Below are 23,874 nucleotides of genomic sequence, written 5' to 3' on the forward strand. Positions count from 1 at the left end.
CATTATTCTGTCCATACAAGGCAAGCAATGGTTGACAAAAACTAACATGTTTTTAGAGCACTCATCTTAAATATATGTATATATTTATGAAATCACCAATAGAAGTACGTTAGCAGGTCTGGCCACAGTGAAACAAACAGACGTTACTTATGAGGTTCTTGACAACTGCGTTAGAGCAGGGCTACAAAGAGCACAGTTCAAGTTCTGAGAGCTTATAATCATTTTATTGTTTTAAAAATAATTTTATTTTCAATTATTTTTAATAAACTGGGCTTCCACGGGCGGTCCCAGCAGCAGCAGAGAAGCCCCGCCGAGCCCGCCTGGGGGCCCTTACCAGACCCCACAGGGGAGCGGCGGCGGCGCTGTGCGCATGCGCCCTGCAGCCCGCCAGCCCGCTCCGGAGCTTGCGCGGCGAGCGGGCGGGCGGACGGGGGGGGGTGCGCGGTGCGCATGCGCGGCGGCGGCGGCTGCTGAGGCGGGGGCAGGCGGGGTGGGCAGGAGGGGCGGCCGCTTACCCCCCGCTACGGCCGTGAGGGACCGGCGGCGGCGGCGGCGGCGCTCGGGGCTGCCAGCGGAGGCGGCCGGTCGGAGGGGACCGGCGGTGGTGGTGGCCGCGGGGGGTGGGGGGAGCCGTCCGTGCTGCGACCGCCGCTCCCCGCTCCTCCTCCTCCTCCTCCTCCTCCTCCTCCGTGAGGCGCCCTCCAGCCCGCCCTCTCCCCGCCCGGGACCGAGCGCGGCGGCCACAAAATGGCGGACGGGGAGCTGAACGTGGACAGCCTCATCACACGGCTGCTGGAGGGTGAGCGGCCGCCGGGACGGGGGTGGCCGGGCACCGAGAGCCCGCCGGGGGATGGGGGAGCCAGAGGGGAGCCGGGAGGGGGGAGGCGGTGGGGAGCCGGTCCTCGCCCGCAGCGCGGGGAGCCCGCCCGGCCCTGGGCGAAGTGCCTGTGAACCTCTAAAAAATAATAGAATAATGATAAAAGGGCCCTGGGGGAGGCCTCCGGCTGGATAAGCCCGTGTGGTGGGAGCACGGAGGGAGCCTGCCTGCCTACGGGGCAGCCGCCCGGGCTCTCCTGGGGCCGTGAAGGGGCTTGGGGGGGGGGGTCCTGTGAAACGAGGAGACTGCCAGATCCCCGCTGCTGGGGGAGCCCAGGGCTTCCCCTCTTCCTTTTTATGTAAGTTATGTCCTGAATGTTTGGTCTTCCGAGGCCTGTGCTGGCATTAATCTCCCTCTCCGCATTCAACAAATACCTGGTGCGCCGGGGATGCGAGTGCGCGCACAGATAGATGTGCGGCTCGCCTGCTGGCTTGCCACAAATGGAGATCCCAACCTCGCGTATTTGGGTCACTCTGCAGAGGGCTTGTAGGAAGAAATTTACATACAATTCTGGAGGAGAAACGCGTCTTATAATTCTGAAAGTTTTGTTTAGCTGAGTTACCATAAAGCAGAATTTTTAAGGTGTTGAGGGTCTCTTTGTAATTGCTGTTCTTTTTAGAAGTGGAACTGTAATTTATAAACAGTAAAATCAATACTTTAAAATCCATAAAGGCTTTGGCAACCGCGGTCGTGTTTGTGTTTCAAGATACGTGCTGTAGCGTAGTATGGAAAGAACCACTGGGATCATCAGTCAAAGTTTATCTCTGATCACTATTACTGATAAACTTCCCATTTTCTGGATGTTGAAATCCAGATTAGTAGGTCAGTTTCAGGCAAGCAAAACAGAACCTAGTAAACATTGATTTTTATTGCATGTATTTCTGGGGACTTCACAATGGATAAGTATGGTGTTACGGTTTTTTTTTGGTTGTTTTTTGATTGCCTTGTTCTTCGAAGAGACACCTAAATTGTCAAGAGGTACTTTTCCTCCTTGTTCTTCTGGTAGTTGCTTAAATATAAAATGGTTTAAGAGGAGGTGATCAAGACTTAAAATACTCCATACCTTTGGCACATGCCGTTAATACTTCTGTTGTAGCTCTCGAGTTTTTTGGGTTGTGGTTGGTTGCACTGAGACTGAGCAACCTGATCCGTGCTTCCTATTTTTTCTTGTGTTTTTGCATCCGATTCTCAGTCCTTCTTGCAATGTGCAGGTTAGGAAGACTCTTTAGGAAAACAGGATGACTTTTTTCTGCTTATCACTTACAAACAGTTGTAGGAGTGCCTTGTACAACATCTTGTATCTGAAAGGGAATAGATTCTTCCAAGTTGTATTTGGGGGAAAAAAAAAAAAAAGCTAAAAATGAAGTGTATTGCGTCTGGATTATTTTTACTTCCATTGAACATCTTTTAGTAGTTTAACTGCTAACACACAGTATTTTAAGCTGTGGTTGAATAGTAGTGTTCCACAATGAAACCTTTTTGTACAGTTGGCAGCTCGCAAACTGGAGGTTATGCTGTTGCTTAGCAAACCTGTTCTTGTAAAGTGAGTATGGATCCCCCCTCGTGCTGCTTGTGCAGAAAAATTCCTATAGACTTTTATCTCTGGAGCAATTAATTGTTAAAAGTATGTTGGCTCCATTACTCCTATTTCAGTTTGGACTAAAACAATGAGGAAACGTGGCTTTGGAGCGGTGAACAATGCAAATTAAAAATCAAAAGTAATTTTTATGAAATGTTAGCATGCTGTTTGTGTTTAGTCCTTTTGGTTACTTCAAGTGAAATGGATAGCTTTCAGTCTGAGCAGCAATTGTCTCAGTGGCTGCTGCACATAAATTTTAAAGGTAGCAAATATGCAACAAAGCTGCAACAGAAAACTTCCCAGTTGTCATTGGGCTGCTGGTTTGTGACCCTGTTTCTGTGCTGTGGTACCAGCTCTCATGTCTTTCTGCTCCTACTTAATTGGGTTGTTCTTAACTGTTTTTACTGTGGTTGCTCAAGACCACTTGCATTTTGACTGAAGTAACCTACATAGCTCATCTTACCCTCCTTGTGGTTCTTTTTGTATTTTTGAGGCGTCAATATGAGGTGGCTTATAGCCAGGCTGCTTGGGAGAATTAATTGAGAACGTCCTACTAACCCTCAACAGATGTACATGCGTGCTTATCCTGAACATGTATTTATTTTAGAGATCTTCTGAGTGCTGGAAGCCAGACTGATGAGCTCTTGAGTTAAACTAGGGACAGTTTGCAGAGAGGCTCAACTGGGCCTTATACATGATGATAGTCTCCTAAGACTCCAGTTTTTCACTTCCACGTTCTTGCATATTACTGAGTTCTTACCTTTTTATTCATTAAATCAGTATGAATTTAGGAATGCTAAGAGCTTGTTGCGCATTGACTTTCTTGTACAATATGCCTGGTGTTTGGTTACTAGTTAGTGGCACCCTATAAATAACTTTTATTTGGAGGAAAATAAAGTGTATAATGTATGCTTAATGACTGAAGGTAGCAATGTTTTCTCTTTTTTCTTCTATATCCAGACTTCCTATTCCTGTTTATTTACTGGAAGAATGAGGGAGTTGCTGGTGCTTCTAGATGTGTGCCTGACTGATCTTGGAGATACTTTTGGCTTAAGATCTAGTTTGATAGAAAAAACATGTATAAATGAATCTGCAACCGTTTACAGGTCACGTAACCACAAAATTCTGTAGTTTGGTGAAAACATTTAGGCTATGTGACCACAGAAGTGAATAAACTGAATTAGCCTTAGGACTGTTTTTCTTGTGCAAATATTCAGAATTGTAGTTGTGGCTCAGGCTTAGGTAAGCTATGGTATACAAAAAGATGATTGCCTCTTTTTAGCTTTAGTGTACTGTTTTGTTGTGTTTTTTTTCTTCCTACCTTCCCAGCTATGCCATCTGGTGGATGGATCTTCAGGTCACGCACAGGAGCACGCACACGAGTGTCAGAAGCAAAAAAGATGTGGAACGTGCTGTATTGTGCCCCATCCAGGCACACCGCGTATCCCTCGGTGGGAAATGCCCTGACGTTCGGAGAAATGCTGAGCTAAAGTGGTACAGCAGGCTTACATTTGCTTAAACCAGGCTCTAAGGCTCTAACTTAAGCTCAGAGGGAAAAGTTCCCTCTGTAGCAAAGTGAGAGTGCTGGGGTAGCTGTGCCACCTCTTGTAAGGAGTGCTGTGGGTGGTGGTGAAGTCAGACTGCTGTATTTCTGTCTGGGTGGTGGGCTTCCTGGTTTGTGCCGTGAATGTCTCTTAAATACCTCCAGGTTGACTGGACTTTCTGTACTTTCAGTTATATAGGTATCTGTCTTGGTAAACACTAAGGAGGTTATCATGTGGAAGGGAGGACCTGGGGAAACACAGATGCAGTAGCCTTAAAAACAACCTGGATTTCTGTGAAGAAGGCTTATTTATATTGCTGTACAAACTAATTTACTTGTCTAGACAAAGCTAGACTCTAAGTCTGTCTAACCTATTAAATAATGATCTGAATTGAGTTAGTGGAACGTAATGTGGATTTGCTCTAAAACAAAATTGTTTTTTGGTGAGGCTAGCAGGGCTGCTAGTTCTGATGGTACCAAATCTACTATGAGGCCTGGGAGACATTCAGCCAAAAAGTCTTGTCAAACCTGCAGCAGATGTGGAGAATGGATGTTGCTTCAGTGTTCAGCTAAAAGCACGATTTTTGCAGCTGCTTTAATAAAGGCCAGTTGTGCAGTGCTCTTACTGTGCCATGTGATGTCATTTAAGAAGGCTACAGCCCTTGGTTTCTTCTGAATTCAGAGGTCTTGCAGACAGTGACAAGGACTGAAATTTGAATATGACTCAGTTTTTCAGATGAAGGATGAACTTTAAATGCCTATGAAATAATTGAGATTTAAATGCTACAGACCTGCTGGGCTGATGCATGATGGTCAGTAATGTTTCAGATTTTGTTAGTGCCTTAACAAATAAACCTGTCCAGCCAGCGTAGTGGTCTGGTGTAATAGCGTTGTAGCGGAGGTGTTTCTGCAGGCTTTGTAACTTATTCCTGCAGAGAGGCAGCTGCAGAGCAGAAGAGTAGTCCGTGTGGGCTAGCCCTGGCTGGCGGCTCAGCACCGCCCTGCTGCTTGCTCAGTCTCCCTGGGTGGGGTGGGGACAGACCCATGAAGGTGTGAGATAAAGACAGCTTACTGGGCAAAGCGAAGGAAAACAGGCAGTCCATTTGTCACTTCCCATTGGCAGGCAGGTGTTCAGCCAGGTCCAGGACAGCGGGGCTCAGCACACATCATGGTTTCTTGGGAAGGCAACGCCATCACTCCAGATGTCTCCCCCTTCCTCCTCCTTTCACCCAGGTTTTATCTCTGAGCACAACTCCATGTGTGGTGTGGGACATCCCTTTGGTCATTGGGGCCAGCTGTCCTGGCTGTGTCCTCCCGCAGCTCCAGGCACACCCCCAGCCCACCGGCTGGCAGGGCAGCACAAGGAGCAGAGACATCCTTGGCTCTGTGCAGGCACTGCTCTGCAACAGCTAAAACATTGGTGTGGTATCACCACTGTTCTCATCAAAAATCCAAAACACAGTTTCACGTGAGCCTCTGTGAAGAAGCTTAACTCCATCCTAGCCAAATCCATAACAGTGATTCACTTCAGAATAATGTGTACACACTATGGAGGTTAATGTTGAAAAACCATGGGTTACTAACTTAATTCGGTGTGAAATAATTCAATAACTCTGGTATTATGAAAGCAAACATGAACATCTCAACGAGGAGTTTCTGGCAAAGGAGACATTTCTTGAAATAGTCTCTTCAGAGAGAGAAGGAAAACTGTTGGTTTTAGCTGTCTGTTCCTTGAAGGGTGCATGCTGTATTAAGCAGGGAGAAGGGGCAGAAAGAAGAATGTTGTTTGTTGCTGGGTTTGTACATCAGTGCAGATACAAGCCTGTTCATCCTTGGCTTTATAAGTACAGGACAAATGGGAGAGTTGGCTTGAAAAATTACGCTGAAGGCAGAGAGCCGGGTGTCAGAAAATGTCCATTGGTGTTCCTTTATTGTCTGCTTACTGTGCTGCTCTAGGCCTGAATGGTTCAGTTACTGTTTCATGTAAATATCCTGCAGCAGTTCTGACTTGTTTTGGGGTCTTGCTCGGAGTACAGCTAATTCACAGCATTAAAGAAAAAAACACTGCTGCTTCATTTAATGTAAATAGGAGGATTTTTTACCCTTGATAGTTAAATGCTCGTGAGTGATCACTACAAAAGTAGGTATGTAACACCAAAAAAAAAAAAAAAAGGCAGTATGTGGTTTAGCAGGGTGAAGCCAAGCATACTATATTTGGCTGTAGTTCCGTGAGGTCAGATGCTGTACTTGGGGAGGGCTCTGCGCGTAGGGAGGGCTGCTGCGAGCTACAGCCCGAGGTGCTTCTCGTGCCGTCTGTATCTGCCTCATCATTTTAGCATAGAAATGACCCTGTTTGCTGCCTTCTCATAGTGTTGTCACACAGTTTGTCTTACAGCATAGGTTAGCTTGTTTTAGTTCTGCAGCACCATCTTCTGTGGTTTTGGGCAATTTAATACCAACCTCGATACAAAGCCTTTATCTGTGTATCTTACATAACCATATTTAGTACCTGAGGAGTTGGAGATGCAAATGTCATGTTAAACCCCGGCTTTTTTATTGCAACTTAAGCAATTTTCCTCCTTTTTATTTCTAATGAGTTACAAAGTAACTTTGTAAACCCCCCCCCCCCTCACAATCTTTAAATTTAGGAATTTTGTTACTGATACTTTAGAGGAAAAATCAAACTTGGAGAAAGATGTTGAAATTCTGTGTTGCATGAGATTTTAATGGTAGGTTAACCTTGCAAGGGTACTGGAAAAGAATTTGCCACCACTTCATACAGTACAGCATAGTAAGAGGCTTCTACTACCTCATGCTTTGTTAGTTGTGTGGATTTTTGGTTCAAGTGTAATTAACCAAACACAGTGAATATAACCCAATAACAAGCATTAGGATTACATGTTTCACTTACTGAATGGAGTAACTGCTGTGGTCTTGTCCTTCTGCCTTGGATCTAGCATTCTTTGGGATGGTGTGTAGTTCAGGAGGTCTGGGACCATCAGTTGGTGCATGTGGAACATCTCTGTGCATGTAAGCAGCAGGCAGCCCATGAAAAGCAACTGCAGTGGGCAAAGCTTGACGTAGGTGCACTTGGTGTTGTCATGGGCTGATTTGGGGTTTTCCTGAAGCAACCTGAGATAGCTGCTGCTGCTTTTCCCTGTGCATTAATTCTACTGGGTAGTAGGAATTTTAAGAATGTAAATCCAACTTCTGGGGGAAGAGGAACACTTTGGTTATTTTCCTGGTTAGAAAATAAAGTCTTATTCTGCGGTGATTTTGTTTGTTGTTAAATAAGTCCTGTTAAAGTGAGCTTACAGCAATCGTGTTCTTCAGCAAAATACTTTATCTCAAGGGCATCCAGTAAAGACAAATTTATTAATATTTTTAGACCACTTAGATGGAAAAGTGCAGTTCTTCAGGAAAAAAGCTCTGAAGAAAGTTAATTCTCTGGGTTTTAGTGTGGATTTGAGATGAGGCACCCTACAAAAAGTACAGGGCTTTGTGTGCACGTACAGACTGCCTGTATGTTCAGCAGTATGCTGTGTATTGAATGGAGCAAAGGGTGGCAGGGCTTGAGTTACCTTACTGTTGTCTGCAGGCTACTGTGGGAATGAAAGCCATGTTAACCTTAGTTTTGCTGCAGCGATTCAGAAAATTTGTGACCTTGTATTGTTGGCGTAGCTCTTGTCACTTTGGTGCAAAATACTTCTGGGTGACAGCTGTATGATTTAAATAACAAAATATTTTGAGGGAATAGAAGCTTTGCTTTTGAAAATGGAAGACGTTTTAAATCTAATCCAGGATTATTGACTTTAAAAACCATAGAAACATATAACTTGGATTTTAAAAATTGAGCAGATAACTTGAGAACATGTTTCCAAAACTGTCAGAACTGTGTGTTTTTTTTTGTCTTTTTTTCCCAAGTAGCGGGTAGTATCGCCTTTGGCTTCCAAATCCATTCTACTCCTAGAGAGACTGTTCAGAATTCGTCAAATATTCCCAAATACTTTGAGGTGCAAGAGAGAGAGAGTTAAATGCTGTAGCTGTTAGTTGCCAATCATTAAATGTTCCAGAGACTGCTATGAGAGTATAACAACTCGGGGGATACTGGTGGGATTGCCTGCTTGCAAGGTGTGTCTTTGTTTGCTTTCTGTTCAAGATATGCTCTGGCAAATAGAAATGAAAAATAGAATGAAAGTAGAATATGAAAACCACAATTCCAGAAATACCTTGGCTGGGGATGCTGCCAAAAGAAGACGAACCAGCTGCTTATTCCTTCACTAGTCCTTGCCCAAGTTCACAGTGGATGCCTCCTCCACCCTGGGGAGCTATCTACATCAAGCTTCTTTGTTGCATCTTTCTACTAGACAGAAAAGATGAGCTCCCTGATGTATACTCTGTGGCCATACAAATGCATCTGCCCACAAAGTAAGAGCTCAGAGGAAGAGGGAGCAATGCTGGCCTCTTTTTTTTTTTTTTTTTTTTTTTTTTTAATTTTAGAAGGCTATATGGGATCTAATGTTCTGCTAAAAGTGTGAGTGTTGTCCAGTAAACAGGACACACTTGCTATTGGAGAGCATGGTGTAAATGCTTAGGACAGCTGTGCATACCACAGCTGATTTAGTAATTGAAGAAACTTCTATTAGTGATGACACAAAATGAGAAGCTTAGTTACTTAAAGTGAGAGGTGCCCCAGAAATGGGATAACAGACTAGGTTAGTGGATTTTCTCTGTTTCTTGGAGGAGAATGGCAAAAGGAGCAATGCCAGAACAACTTGCAACAACCAGTTGTCTCCTGGGTACTGTTCACTTCCTGACAACTATTGCCTTGTAGCCATACATAATCTGCTATTCTGTGGAATGAGTTTGGAGGGATAAAAACAATCAGAAGTAAAGCAAAAGCCTTGCAGAAGTTTTTCTTTCCTGGCAGTGTGCAACCTTTCTCAAATGACCAGTTCCTATTGCTAGGCTTACTAAGGTTGCTTGTTGAAGGTTGCATGGATGCTGAGGACACTAATAGCGATTAGAGCATCTCTTGGATTGCTACAGGAAATATTGTGCTAAAACAATAGCTTGACAGTACAATGCATGTAGTTGCTTTTAATTCTTTGTTCTCTACTGTATCACCATGGTTTAAGCTCCTTGCAGCACAGCCTTCCTCTGGCACAGCACTCCACATGTGGGACTGAATTATGAGAGGAGTTGCTGTCTCTACTGATGATTTTAATGTAGATCAAAGCTTGTTTACAGTGTGTGTCTGCATCTTAGAGGACTAATTTATATCTAATGTCGAGATGCTGTTCCTTCTCTGGTCAGTGGCAACCATTGGCAATGGATGGCTTTCCCGGTGTTGTTAGAGCCCTTTGTGAGCCGCAAGCTTCCCAGTGTGTGCAGCTCTAACTAGCGAGTTTTAGTAATGGCTGCCTGTAGCTGTTTGCAAAGAAGTCTGAAAAACACCCCTTACACTCTAGGTCTGATTCTCCAAACTTCCTCTTCAATCTGTTTTGAGGACTTGGCTTTTGCAAAACTAAATATGGTGAGAGATGCTCCTACTTATAACCCAAGCAGTGCCCAGCTGAGTTGAGGACACACAAACTAAACTCTAGCTGTAGTGTAAACTGGTAAAAGATGTGCTTAGCCCTGCTTGTGTGCACGTGGGACAGCTGTGGCCCAGCCCTTTTAGATGACTAGCTGGCTGACCTTTCAGCACTTCCCAATGTGAATCCAGCAACGTGCTGAGGCTTCCCGGGTCCAGCACCTTCTCATGTTTCCATACATAAGTTGTTTATGGACAGCTGGGGACTGTGGGAGAACTTCTTTGCTCTTTAGCACATTATTGGTGGTTATTCCTCTTGAAATCCCAGACTGTGTGCTGAGCGGACCTGTTTGCAGGGAGCTGCTGCCTGCTGGCATGGGGAGGGCTTCATCACAGTGCAGTGCCCCAGGTTCCTTCCAGGAGAGGAAAGTAACCGTGGTCATTGGCTGTGGTTTATCTCCTGTTATGTGATGTGCTTGATGTAGTTCTAGCAACTTGTTTATCTGGAGCATTTGACCGTGGTAGAGGGTTGCCAGACTGTGAACTGGTTTGTCTGCTAGGGGCTGCAGTGTTCAAGGCTCTACTGCAAGAAGTCAAAAGCTAACAGCACGACACTGGATGCACTGACTGTGGCAGGTAGCTAAATTTGAAGTCAGGGGTCGTGTGGTCTAGTGCAAAAATCCAGCAGCGTTAAAGGCTCAATCTTATAAAGCAATTGATGCAAATTTAAACCTCCCATCAAGTTTCAAAGGGATCTAAACCAAAAGGCTGGTGCCCTAAGAAATACTGATTGTATCAGAGGTATTTGAAGTAGTATGAGTGCTCTCCTTAAACTGCACTCTCTGTTTGGGCATCTAGTTTGGGGCTACTGGTGGTAGCGTTAGGGTTGTATATGGCAGGACTTCCTGGGCTCAAGGTCCAAAACTAGATAAAAATAAATTGCACAGTTAAGTTGCTTCTTGGTTTTAAGCTCAATAAAATGTCTTAATTTTGGTGTTGCAAAATGTTATGACAGTAATTAAACATAGAAGAAAGCTTCACTTATCAAAAGAGATTAAAAGAATGCATAGTTTGTGGAGGAAAAATGTGGCTGACAAGCACCCAGTTGGGCTGCGTGCTTCTTTGGCGTGACATTTTGTTACAAGAGTCGGACAGCCATGGTGTTAAAATGGGGCGGAATTGTTTCAGTAAACAATATCCATTGGAATGGTTGTTAAAACTGTGCTATGTCAGGTGGGAGCTTTGTGTGTAGTGCTGGCTTGTAGCATGTAGGCAGTGAGCTTCAGATCTGAACGGAATCTGTTCAAGCTACCCATACGAAGCACTAGAAAAGCATGGAGATTGTTGGAGCATTCTGGTACCCTCAAATCACTTAGTCAAGTCCTGCACAAAACTGTCAAGGCCTGTTTTTTCTTTTGTCAATAATCCCTTTGGGGCTGAAGGGCTATCTATAAGTGCATCATCTAGTAGACATTTGAGATGTGGTGAAACTGAAGCCTGTATACTTTTGCTCTTCCATAATGTTGACTGTCTGTTTGCCCTTGTATTCTCTTAATATGCTACCCAACATCTTGATGCGTGAACAACATTCTACAACAAAAAAAGTTACTAAAAAGCTGTTTGCTGCCTCTAACATAGTTGTTAGCTAAAAGCATGTGACTTACCATATGGCAGATGTCGTGTGGTACTGATGCGGAGTTTCCCTGAAAGGAGTCCTGTGCGCCACTTGTACTGGCCCTGTCCTGGTGGCATTCTGATGAGCAAGGCGTTTCCAGGGGAGCCCTGCTGCAGGTAAAGTGTCCCTCCTGCTGTTGTGGCGCTCCAGCTGGCTGTCCCAGGATCTGCTTTCACATCTTTCCTGCTTGAGATAATTCTTCATTTCTGCCTCCTGGTCTCTTCCTATGACTGCTTCCTAACCTCAGCTGAACAAGAGATTTGGTGCTTATTAAAAAATAAAAATAAAAATCATAGCACAGTGTTGGATTGGTCAGATGTGCACTGGGAGAAGTATGTGATGAAAACCGGAGTAGAGTTTTTTGAGGTTAACAGTTTGGACTGTGGTAGTACATGTCTTAGAACAGGTTGTTTCCCATTGTATCCTTTTTTCCCTATTACAGAATGTAGATAATTATATTGATCTCCTTTGGAAAGTAAAAGTTGCAAGCTTAATATTGTTTTGAACAGGGGAAACAGGCAACTGAGGAATTGATTTTAGCTGTGAAGAACTGGCTTTTGCTCTTCTGTTAGCAAAATCTCTTATTTGACTTCCTGAAGTTGCAGCTAATATTTTCACTGAGCAATGTCTTCAAATGTTTTCAAACTCAAACATACTGATTTGAACTGCTACGGGTTCATTCCACCTTCTCTTGTAGCTACTCCCGTTGTTTAATGCTGAACGTTGCTCTGTCTGAAGCAGATGGCAGAACAGGATGTTGGCCTGTTGTAGACACTGTTATATGCTGATTTATTAGTTTGGATCTGAAGCTTGGGTTATGCTGAGATGCAAAACTAAACTGGATGGGCCAAAGTACAGATCTTTGTAGAAAGAAGCAGCTGCAGGTAGGCTTGTCAGAGGATGGTGGTTGGAGTGCAATGTGAATGTTCTTGAAAACCGAGCACTAAATATAGATCTGAAGACCTGACTTAGGAGTATAGGAATTCAATTTCATGCTAATTGGAATGTCTCTGTTTAGATGTAGAGGTTCCAGTAACTCAAGATCCTTTATATAGGAATAAAGATTTCATCAACACCAGTGTAGTGTAGTGTGATATTCCTAACATGACAATTTCAGCCACTGAAAGCTCGAACTGATGTCTCTTCTTTGTATTTAGCTAACTGTTCAACTCAGTGGTCCTAAATAAGTTATTTTTGTGTTAATATGAAAGCGTTTTCAGGATTTCCATTGTTAGGATTTTCTTGCCTATAGTGAATACTCTAGCATAATCTGATCGTGCATTTGAACACTTCAAGTTGCAATTTATTCAAATAAAGGTGAAAAAGCAAAGCTTAAGTTGTTCTCTTCTGGGAACCTGACTTGTAGGCATGCACAGAGACCTTTAAGTGCTGGCTGTTACCACAGCATCTGAGTTTGGTTTCTAGAATTTTTTTAAATATGTAATTCCAACACACTCAGTAGACGTGGTGATATGTGCTGATGTTTTGTCAGATACAGACTTCAAGTGCAGGTCATCTGCACTTAGTTGTTGCTGCGCGTTTGTGTACTAGCTATCTTAATTGTTAAACATCTCGTTTCAGTACGAGGATGTCGTCCTGGGAAGATTGTTCAGATGACTGAAGCAGAAGTTCGGGGCTTGTGCATAAAATCACGGGAAATATTTCTTAGCCAGCCTATTCTTCTGGAACTAGAGGCACCTCTGAAAATTTGTGGTAAGTAAACTTCATATATCTATATTCTACATAAGTGTACACACCTACATAGATTTAATTGTATACTAGTTGGAATGGAAAGAAAATCCAATGAAAAGGATACTGGGATAGGCAAATGACCTTGATTTGGGCAGTACAGATTAGTGACTGTGGTCTTTACAATCTTAAAAGCCATTTTCAGTGTAGATTGGATTAAGTCAAGAAAAGGCAGCTAACAGTTGTTCCTGGTACTGTTCTCTTGCCAGTAAGAGCTGCCTGCGCTCTCTTCTAGTTTGTGAATTTTGCAACCTGTCACTTGTACTTCCCTAAGGACTGCTTGCGTGGAGCTGCTGCTGCTCCTTAGATCATTATTTCAAAAAGCAGCTAGTTCTTTAAAAACAGAAAGAGCAAATCTTTGCTGTTGTACTTGTTCCCTTCAAAGCGTAAGCAAAACAAAGATCTTTATACGATATGAAATGGAATGCTTTACTAGTCCTTGTTCAAAAATAGTGTTGAAGAAAGCGTTGGTATTCTTCGATCTTAAAAAAAAAAAAAAAGATTCGTAAATTTGTTAACGTAAAAATCCCTTAAGCTTTATAGCAAGTATTATCAAACAACATTGTCATGAAATATGAGTAAAACTGTGCTTTACATCTCTTAGCTCCTATAATATGCTAGACTTCTTCAAAAAAACACTGTTGTTAATAGGTATGCAGGCTTGTTTAAAACTGTTAATAAAATATCCTTCAAGTTATTAACAGTAGATGCAATCTTAGAAAGTAGTCAATTTCTAGAATTAGGCTGCTTAAAGTGTCAGAGTTAAAACTGAAACTTCCTAAGCTTCCTCCTGGCAGGCCTAATTATTAAAAAATAAAAATAAAACAATAGAAAAGTACTAAGGACAAAATCACTTTTAAATGACTAATTACTTGGTAGGGTGGGGAGGCAAAAACCAGACCAGCTTGCCTAATAACACAAAGTTGAAGGGAAAATCCAGCTTTAGCACATTGTCTTCATGCTAGGCTGAGGAAAAGACTACCATAGTCTCATCATATTCTTAGATAAAGGAAAGATGGAAAACTCAAATATAGTGCATAAGTCAAAGACTGCAAAGAATAATTAGCCTCCTTCAAAGTTAATTTCTCACTTCTTAAAATCCAGACAGCTGAAAGGACTCTTAGATGCACATTAAGGTAGCAAATGCACAGTTAGATAAGGCATTTGTCATTTCTAAATTAGATTCTTAACAAAGTGATAGCACATGGAAATGTCAGGTGTGTCTACATTTAATATCAGAGCAATTGTCAAAGAAGTACGTACTTAAAAGTGAAAGAGTGATGTCTTTCACAAGAAGCAAATTATGCAGCTGTACAGCTTTGAACTACCATATAGTGTGTTCAAACAGTGCTTGAGGGGTCATTATAGGACTATCTTTTCTTGTAATCAAGTCAGTTTAAAATAAGCTTGAATGGCTGCGTTCTAACATAAGATGAAAGATATTCTTATGTAACAGTCCATTTTAAAATAGTTGCAGCTTTTATCGTAAGGCTTCATATCTGATGGACATCAACTTGTGCCCATATGAATCTGCATTTTAAAATATCAACTGCTTTCAATGGAACGATATTAAATGCTGTGGTCCCTTTACAAAATAGCTTCTACAAAATGTCCCTTTACCCTCTAAGTCCTTTGGTCCTTCTGGCTCATGTACATAACTGAAAGTAGTTCCAGACAATAAATGTAATATTTATTTGGTAGTTAATTCTGATGATGATGAAGTCTGAGTGCTAACAAAACAGTTTCAGAGTACTAGACTCATCATCATGGTGACTTGTTGACAAATCTTCTGATGACAACCTGGAGATTTCTAATATCAAGTACACTAGAATTCTTCTTGTTGCAGCGCATGTGAAAATGATTTTAGCTGGTGGAACTTCAGAGTTCATGCAATTGGGTAATGCATAAAATTTATCATTATTAAAAGAAAATTAGGATATAATTCCCCTCCTGGAGTAAGGAATAGCTTTTTAAAAAGAAATACTACCTAAAGAAGGAAGTATTGAATTTATGATGGGAAAATATAAAGAAGAATAGAGCATCAACTAGTAACTGGAGTACATAGCTATAAGACTTGAACTGGTAAGCATACAGGTCTAGGAATGCCTTTCCAAGATTATGGAAAAAGTTGTAAGTGTGGGGGTGTTGCTGCTCTTTTAGTTTTATGGTATGATCATGGAAGCTAATTCTCTACTGGAGAATAACTGTGCTTAATAAAAACAGGTATTTTGTCACAGAACAAATGACAAAAGTGAAAATACGTTCATGGTGTGCTTAGTTCAAAGGGACCAAGAGGTAGTCAATATTATCAGTATATATAGATTGTAATTAAAATGTCTTAGGTGATTTTTTTTGCATTCAGTCACTCCAGTAATAAATTCTGCAGTCAGCTGGAATACATTACATGCATTGTATGAGTTCCTGTAGAGTGGCTTTGGTATTATCTTTGACCTTAGGGGCAGCTCAGATGGTTACTTTTGGCTAGTCTGATATGTGGTGTTTTAATTGCTGCACAGAGCTATTACGTGGAAAGCCTGATTAATTTTGAAGGTGGCAGTGTGATAAGTTATTTTTCCTAAAGTACTTGTGCAGGGTTGAATATCTTATGAAGGTTGTCAGTCTTGGAGACTCTGTACTGTTTTTATATAAATACTTGCATCAAAGGAGCTACCCGAAATGCTAGGGAATGGGGATCTTAGTACAACAATGTTACAGGAGGAAAGGCAGTTGACCTTTGAAGTAAGTGCTCACTGCCAGCACAGTGTTTGGTTTCTCTCCGGTCAATCTAGATCCTTTAGTGATCTGTTGTTGCAATAAATAATGTGACTTAACTTTCCCTTGGTACATTGGCTTCCTGGCGAGGTAACTGTTCAATTAGAGATTCTTTCAGACTTTGTTTTAATTTGAATAAATTAGGGCATGATTAGAAAGAGACTCCTTGTGTAGCTTTTGTTTTTCAGGTTTTCATAATTAGCAGATCCTCACAGATTGTAAGTTACTTGCATTTAGTAAATACTTAAACTTGTAATGTTAGCATGGTTCTCACCTTTCTGATGCCTACTGCCAGTCTGTTTTTAAAGGAAAGTATTTCTTTTAAGATCAATCAATAAAAAGTGATTGGCATACTTAAGTTCTTGTTGTGTCTGCTCTTTACACTGTTGCACTAATTCTTGGTAAACGTTTTCTTATTCAGGTGATATTCATGGTCAGTATACAGACTTGCTTCGACTATTTGAATATGGAGGATTCCCACCGGAAGCTAATTATCTTTTCCTTGGAGATTATGTAGACAGAGGCAAACAGTCTTTGGAAACAATTTGCTTACTCCTGGCATATAAAATCAAGTACCCAGAGAACTTCTTTCTCTTAAGAGGAAATCATGAGTGTGCTAGCATCAATCGGATCTATGGATTCTATGATGAATGTAAGCAAAGCCTGTTATGTACTATGTGTTTTGGAAGCACTTCTAGTAGTGACTCTTAAACTGCAAGGGTTTCAGTATTCTGTGAACCTTCTTTGAAACTTTCTAAAAGTACCTACTAAAATAAGGTTAAACTCAAATATTTCCTCTTCTGCTGTCCTTGAAATACTACTGCAGGAGATTGAAACCTAAATACACTGGAATACATCTCTGTAAAGATGTTTTGGTAATGTCCTTGGTCAGGCTGTGATATGTATTGTAGGCTGGCTTCAAGAGAACAGCTGTCTCTTCCTAATGTCATGCCCTGTTCTTGTAGGCAAGCGGAGGTTTAACATTAAGCTCTGGAAGACCTTCACAGACTGCTTTAACTGTCTGCCTATTGCAGCTATTGTGGATGAGAAGATCTTCTGCTGTCATGGAGGTAAGTTGGTGACTGCTTTTAAAGGCTGTGTCTAACCTGATCTTTGGGTTAATATTATATCAAATAGAGCGTGCATTTACATACTTGATATTTAGCTGGAGATACTTATCTTTATATTGTCTGTAAAGGTCATCATGTCTTGTGCTTTCCTGTGCACCTGGTAGCAGACGAGTGTTATCCTAACCAGATACACGTGGCTGCCTTTGGCAAAGGGGTGTGTCTAAGTATTTACATCAATATATCCCTCTTTGAAGGACACTGAATACTAGAACTCATGCTTCATTTGCCATAGCTAGGACTGCACGGACAGATAGCAAACACTGGGAGTCGTAGCAGTGAATTGAAAGAACAAGTTTGACAAGTAACCCAAGCTCTGTAGTCTTGGCCTCTTTAGCTGGTTTTGTAAGATGGTGGAAGAGACCTTTTTGCTCACATAATTAAGCCTGTTGCTTGAAATAAGATTTAACATTGGATCAGGTCAACCATGGTTTGCACTGACTCCATAGAACCTTCCTTGTTGGAAAACCTATGTTCTGCCACCTGTCCCAGCGCTGCCTGATTCTGGTAGTGAACAAAGCGTTTGGTCTGCAAGAGGCTTATGACTTCTCCACATATCAGAACTTATTCAGGTGCTTTTCTCTGTAGAAGGAGACTATGTTTTTCTGGGCAGTGATGCTTTCAGGTCTTTGGGCAGAGCCCTGTCACAATTCAAACAATTGACAACACTTTCAAATACTGTTGTAGTAGAAAAAGCCATTCCACCTTCATGCAACTTGCAACTCTCTCCATTATTAAGCAGCTTGCTGCCTTCTGTGAAGTGAACCAGAGATGACCTGGTAGGTGCCTCACCGGCATTGTCAGTGAGGGGATTAGAGATTAGTGGAAGCGAGAGCCTTGCAGAAACTTCTAGTTTGACTCTACAGCACTGTTGGGATGTAGAGATAGTGTGGACACACAATTCCTGAAGAGATTTCTTGAGACTGAAGTTGTATCGATGACTGCTACCCTGTCTTTATTCTTCATGAATATCTCTACAAGGGCTCTGCCTGTACGGAATGTGCAATAAAAATGATCCTGCCTTCTCTTGCATTTTGTATTGGAAGCTTCAGCATACAGTGCCTGCTAGTGTAAGCTTATCAGTCTTAAGTATAATATGCTCTGAGGTATTATCTTGTTTCTAAATGCAGAATTAATACACACAGTTGTCTATGCTGGTCTCCAGGTAGCACTGTCATGTTAGAGAAATGCTTGTTTTATCATAGGAGCATTTCTTGTTCTCATTCTCATAATTGTGGTGTGGTGTCTATTGTTTTTTAAGGACCTGTTACCTGTATTATGAGCTAGATCTCAAAATTTTAAGAATGTAAGATACAAAATAACATATGCCCAGAGGAAGTCATCAGCAATGGCTAAAAATGTGTCATAACTTTCAGAAAAATCTGGTAAAGGAACCATTCCTTTGCTATTCTTGTACTACTTTGTATTTTATTTGGGAAACAGAATGAATGCTGACAAAATACAGGGGTGTTCCAGGTAAATAATTAAGCTTAGGTGCTGGAAGGTCATCAAGGATGCTTAGCAGGTAGGGTGGAATGCTTCATTCTATGACAAAACAAGTACTTTAATGTTTATGTGCACTTCAGACCTGGGTTAAGAGCAAGAAGCCTAGAAAGTTATTTACAAGAAAAATGGGAAGCTTTGTTAACATACTGGGGGAGGAAGGAGAGGGTTTAACCTCTATAAGGAAGGAGGAAAACATGCATAGTATGCTTAGAGAATCCCCTTATGAAAAAAAAAAACAGTATTTACTGTTTTATTGATTATTCATTGTCCCTTAAACTTATACAGGTTTTATCTGTAACCGAAATTACTGTCACTCACAAGCTGTAAAATAAAGTGAAAAGCTTACTAAATGTGCTGTGTGCTCCTGATAAATGAAAATGGCCCTTCAGCACTTAAGCTCTGCCCTTTTTCCACTCTTCTCCAATCCTGTCCAAAACTGCATTCCAGATCCCCTGAAGTCATGGATTGTCAACGCCTTTTCATGATGTTACTACTATAATAAACACTGAGGCAGCAGCACTAACCATACAACTCTGCTGGAGGTTGAAGCTAGCAGGTAGATATAAGGTAGGTGCCTTTTTTACTATATTGCGCATTTTTGCATAGTTTATTTTAAAAATATTGTCCTATGGGATATATAATAAAACTTTGCAAAACCGCATAACATAGTAAACAAAAGGCACCTAACTTACCCCAGTGGGTTTTCTACAGTAGCTTAAAATCCCAAGTCAGCTTTTTTTACTCAGACTTTTGCATTCTCGACGTCACAATGTGAGTCAAACCTCTCTTGCCATCCCTTTCTCCAAATGTTCACACTGCCAAAGGATCTTTCGTTGTAGTCTTCTCACTTGCCTCCTCATCCCCTCCTTGTTAAATCTCTTCCCCCATGCTGCTCACAGAAGTCATATTCCGGCTTTTTTTTCTCAAAGCTATCCTCTCAGATAACTTCTTTGTTCTTTATCTCACTTCATTGAAGCTTATTCCATAACCATTCCCGCCTTTGCTTTGTATTCTGTATGGTATTGTCGTCTTTATGATGCCACGTTCTAGTTCTAATCTTTAGAGACTTCTTGTGATAACTTTCAAACTTCTACAAATTAAGCCCATGCTATAGCATCATGCTGATGAAGCACATTGATATGATGACATTAAATCTAATCTCGGAAATGAGAACCGTGTTAGTTTAGTAGAATGCCAGTTAGAAGATTTTCAAGCTCTGGAATTTTGTTTATCCTGTGACATTCCTGACATGAAATGTATGTTGAAGCTGGGGAGTCTTCTTGATATTCCTACATCATATCCAGAGAGAGAGCATAGGAGCTTTCTGGATTACGCTCTAAAAATATGTAACAATCACTTCACCAGCTCTGCATGATGAGAGTGGTTTCAAATCTAGTGCCTGGACTTGATGAGTCTGCCAGGAGTAATGACGATTCATTTTCTGTTTTCCATTAGGGAAGGTGTGCTCTTACACTTCAAGAAGATAATGTGCTGAATGGTATTTTTTCAGTGCTCAGCTGTAACTATGTGACAAGACAGCTGAATTCAATGGTGTACTTCTCAGTTTATTTTCAATACATGGGTTGCAGCAGTCACTGTAGCAGGAGCAGCCTGACCAAGTTTTAGCAGCCTGTTTACCTTAGCTCCTTGATTTGATGCTGATTGTGCATGGTTTTTGTCTGTAGATCTGAATTTCAGACATCAGCTATTCCTGTTTGTGAATTGTTATAGAGGTCTACAAACACGCAGGTAGTTTTGTGGGCGTTTGGTATTTTACAGCAGTGTAAAATAACAAAATTAACAGCTACAGCACTGAGATGTGGCTTGTAATAACAGTTTTCTTTTAAAGAACTTCATTTTGGGTGTAACCTGAAATGTTGAGAGCTGTAAGCCCGTAGAAAGTCACAAACTGGTTGTGCTATCATCAGTGAGACTGCCCATTACTGTGTCAGGGTGTGGTGCTCCCTGGAACCTACACACCTTTGTGCTAATGTACTCTGCATGCAAATGGGTCAGGTTTGGGGAGGAAGAAGTGATAGGGTTGGTCGAAGTTTAAAAGCTGGTTATCTCCTTGAATTTATGTTACTCTTCCTGTATTGTTGTGCAAGTAGAACTGGCTTAAACTCCTTTGTTACAGTATTCAACGAAAGATTCACCTTTCACAGCCTCAGGGTATTGTCATGAAGATACCTTGAACAAGCTGACAAGGACAGAAGGCGTTTATCATGAAACCACTAAGATTTCAGCTTTTTTTAATAATACTTGAAGGAAAGTTCCTCAGGTCCTTCTTTACATCATATGTGTTGGAGTCATTGTTCATCCAAAAGGTACATTGCCACTGTCCAAACATGGATGTCAGCTGAAGTTACTTTATGTGGTGACTCCTCTCCAGTGGCAGGTTTCCTGTCATGTTCAAAATTCTGGACTGTGTAAAACGGGTATGGCTTGCTAATACAAAACATTTGATCACATTATAACTACAGGCTCTCTTCCTTTATTTGGTGAACTTGTCATAGGTCACTTAAGTATTCAGCTCACTTTTATACCTTTAGTTAAGGTCATGTTAAGATCCCAGAGCATCTAGTAGGCTTTTTTCATGCCTGTATGCCAAGTAAAATAGTTCTGGAGTGCATACCTAAGCAGTTCAGGGTAGCTTTGGAACCCCATCCTTTGGCTGTAAGTACATGCTAATATGACAAAACTATGCAAAAAGAGGTGTGTTCTGTGTGATAAATGACTTGACTCATCAAGGTACTGTGGTTTTATAAATGACTAAGCAGCTGAGCTGTAGTAGATGACTACCTGACTACCTTTGTGCTCCCCATCTATTGCAGTTGCAAAGTCTAGTATTCACTGACAGCATCCAGTGACTGCAGCTCAACTGATGGGTGGTAGCACACTGAAACTTGCTTACAATTTTAGTCATACCTGCAGGCTGCTTTGGCTTGTGGTTTATAAAGCTGGTATTTTCCTGTAACTTTTAGAAAGTAAGTTGCTTGCAAAGAAGGTAATCTGCATCCATATTAATTGTACTGGCTTTCTCTGTAGCACACTTTTTGAGAGCATACTTAGCTGTAGAGTTCTGTGCTGTGTGGCATGGTAGGAGAACAGTTAAAACTTCTTCACTTGTGTTATTCTATGTCCTTCCATTCAGGAGCTTCATGGTCTTGCAGAAAACTGTTTTGTTTATATTACAGTGGAAACAATGGATGCTGTATGACTTTGAATCTTTAATTGTTTGTTCGTGGGAACCCTTTTTTAACAGGTAAATGTGTTTATAAAACACTTGGGTTTTTTGTACTTACAGGACTGTCTCCAGATCTCCAGTCAATGGAGCAGATCCGGAGAATTATGAGACCTACCGATGTTCCTGACACAGGTGAGTGACAAGGAATTTACTGTAAGTTGGTGTTAGCAATGAAACAGGTTTAATCAGTTTCTGTACAGGCAGTGCAATGACTGAAGTCATTAACTCAGTACAGTATTCCCTGACTTCCTTGCAGGACATGAGTCTTGTTCCTCATGATGGCTCAGTTATATGATACTGCTAGAGGTTATTGCCCACATCATTATTGCTTGTTATAACAGACTAAGACATCCTATCCAAGCCTGCCTTAAACTCAGAAATCTAATGGAAGATCAAATGAAACTCAACAGCTTGTTCTTTTTCTTGCTTTGACTAGGCTAGGCACACCCAAACATTATAGTCTATCAAAGAACATAACAGTTTAAAGGCTGCTGAGTATTATTTGAAGTATTTGGGCTTCTCTTTACCTGGGGCCAGTGGTGATGTCTCCTTCCTCTTTAGATTTGTAAAGTATAGCCATTTCAGAGTAATCAGAATTTCATTGCTTGTATCAATATGCCAGTCATGAGTTTTTCTTCTGCTAATATGTTATACTTCGCTTACATGTATTGTGCAGAAAGCACTGGAAATTTGCATTCAATAATCTTCTGAATGGTATTAATTACCTTCTGTAGTGGCCTGTTTATTCTAACCTTTGTAACTAGTGGATTGAAAAGGCTGTCAAGCAGTACAATAGTGTTTTTTTTTTTTTTTTTTTTTTTTTTTTTTTTTTAAGACTACTGTTGAAAGCAATATTTTAAGTTAACTTGTAGAGGGCTTATCACATATAAAGCTTCTGGAAACACAAACTATTACAGTTAAACCTTGGAACAGAAGTATTTTACTTCCTGTAACATGTTCAATGTTACCGCACAGGAGTAATTCAGGGTCTGATTTTAATATCCATTGTCCTTTAACCAACTATACTTCAGTAGAAGCTGGTGTATGCACACTTGAAACTGAGATGCGTTACTAGATGAAGTAGTCATTTATAATACAGAAATACTCAAGTTCTTCCTCATGCTATTTATAATTCACTTCATATCAACCTAAATGTCAGTACAAATGAGTCAAACTTTACATTTATCAGATCTTTCAGAAAAGGTAGTTTTATTCAACAGGCTAATACTACTGCTTGAACCACCCCCACTTCAGGAATGCCCTTGCAGAATGTAATTCCAGTTGCCATGGACACTCCACTGAAATCATGCATTCCTAGTACCTCCTAAAAATAAGCACAGATTTCTTTAAAAAAGCTTTTGATCCACTGAGTGGTTTGCTGTCTTCATTTTGCTTTCAGAAGCAATAGCCAGATGTTTACCAGCAGAGGTAAAAGTGACAGTGACATAGAAGGACTTTGTTTTTTTGGGCCTTCTTAAGGCAACTGATATTATTGAATGGAAGTAAGTATTGTGGAAAATAAACCGAAGCAGTCTTGCTGCTGTGAAAGTTATGAGTTCTTAAAAGCTGTCCATTTCTGCAGGGATGTCACTTCATGAATGCCTCTGTTAGAAATCATAGAAATTACTAGTAGATGTTGTTGTGGCTTGTGCTGGTAAGATTAGATCTATTAGATCACTATGATAGCTTCTTGTAGTCTGATGGAAAAGGCCTTTGCAACATCAGCTGCAGTTTCAAGACCTCTTATTTTGGTGGCTTTTTCATGGGGTTTGGAAGCTGTTTGCTCAAATCTAAGTCTGTATTCCAACTTAAATCACTTGCTCTAGTAACACTTGTAGTTGCATTTTGTGAGGCCAAGGTATAACTGGCCAAGGTGTTCTGGTTGGCCTTGCTGACCATTCACTTATTAGGAAACTTAACCTCTTGTGCAATGTTGAATGTCTTGAAGCTGTGTTCTTCCAGGCAGCCTAACCTATTGTCATGGTAGGTGTTGTATGTTAAAATAAGCCTATTGGGGTGGCAAGGTTTAGTTTCAGTTGTGTAGACGGGACAAGCTTGTTGTGTAGGGTTCTGTTATACAGCTGTTAGAAATTATAGGACAAATTAGCTTACAACTGTGTATGACCTGAAAGATAATCCCTTCTTTGAGGGAGAAGAGGAAGTGCTTCCTAAGCAGTTGAGACAAGCAGCTTCTGCCACTAGTTGGAAATTCCTGCCAAGAAACCCCTAGGGACTGCAGTTGAAATTACTATGTTTTGAAAAA

The 23,874-nt window shown here is 41.2% G+C and overlaps 1 protein-coding gene across 1 annotated transcript in view; it reads left to right on the plus strand.

The window, feature by feature from the left end:
• Positions 1 to 479: 479 nt before the first annotated feature.
• PPP1CB (protein phosphatase 1 catalytic subunit beta) overlaps positions 480 to 23,874 on the plus strand; it is a 28,871-nt gene continuing 5,476 nt past the window's right edge. Inside the window, exons 1-5 of the mRNA XM_035320597.1 lie at positions 480 to 799; positions 12,792 to 12,923; positions 16,153 to 16,383; positions 16,697 to 16,801; positions 21,672 to 21,743. Of these exons, the coding sequence (XP_035176488.1) occupies positions 748 to 799; positions 12,792 to 12,923; positions 16,153 to 16,383; positions 16,697 to 16,801; positions 21,672 to 21,743 (592 nt within the window). The 5' untranslated portion in view covers positions 480 to 747. The remainder of the gene's footprint in view (positions 800 to 12,791; positions 12,924 to 16,152; positions 16,384 to 16,696; positions 16,802 to 21,671; positions 21,744 to 23,874) is intronic.

Source organism: Oxyura jamaicensis, chromosome 3 (assembly GCF_011077185.1).
Source record: "Oxyura jamaicensis isolate SHBP4307 breed ruddy duck chromosome 3, BPBGC_Ojam_1.0, whole genome shotgun sequence".
Lineage (NCBI taxonomy): Eukaryota > Metazoa > Chordata > Aves > Anseriformes > Anatidae > Oxyura > Oxyura jamaicensis.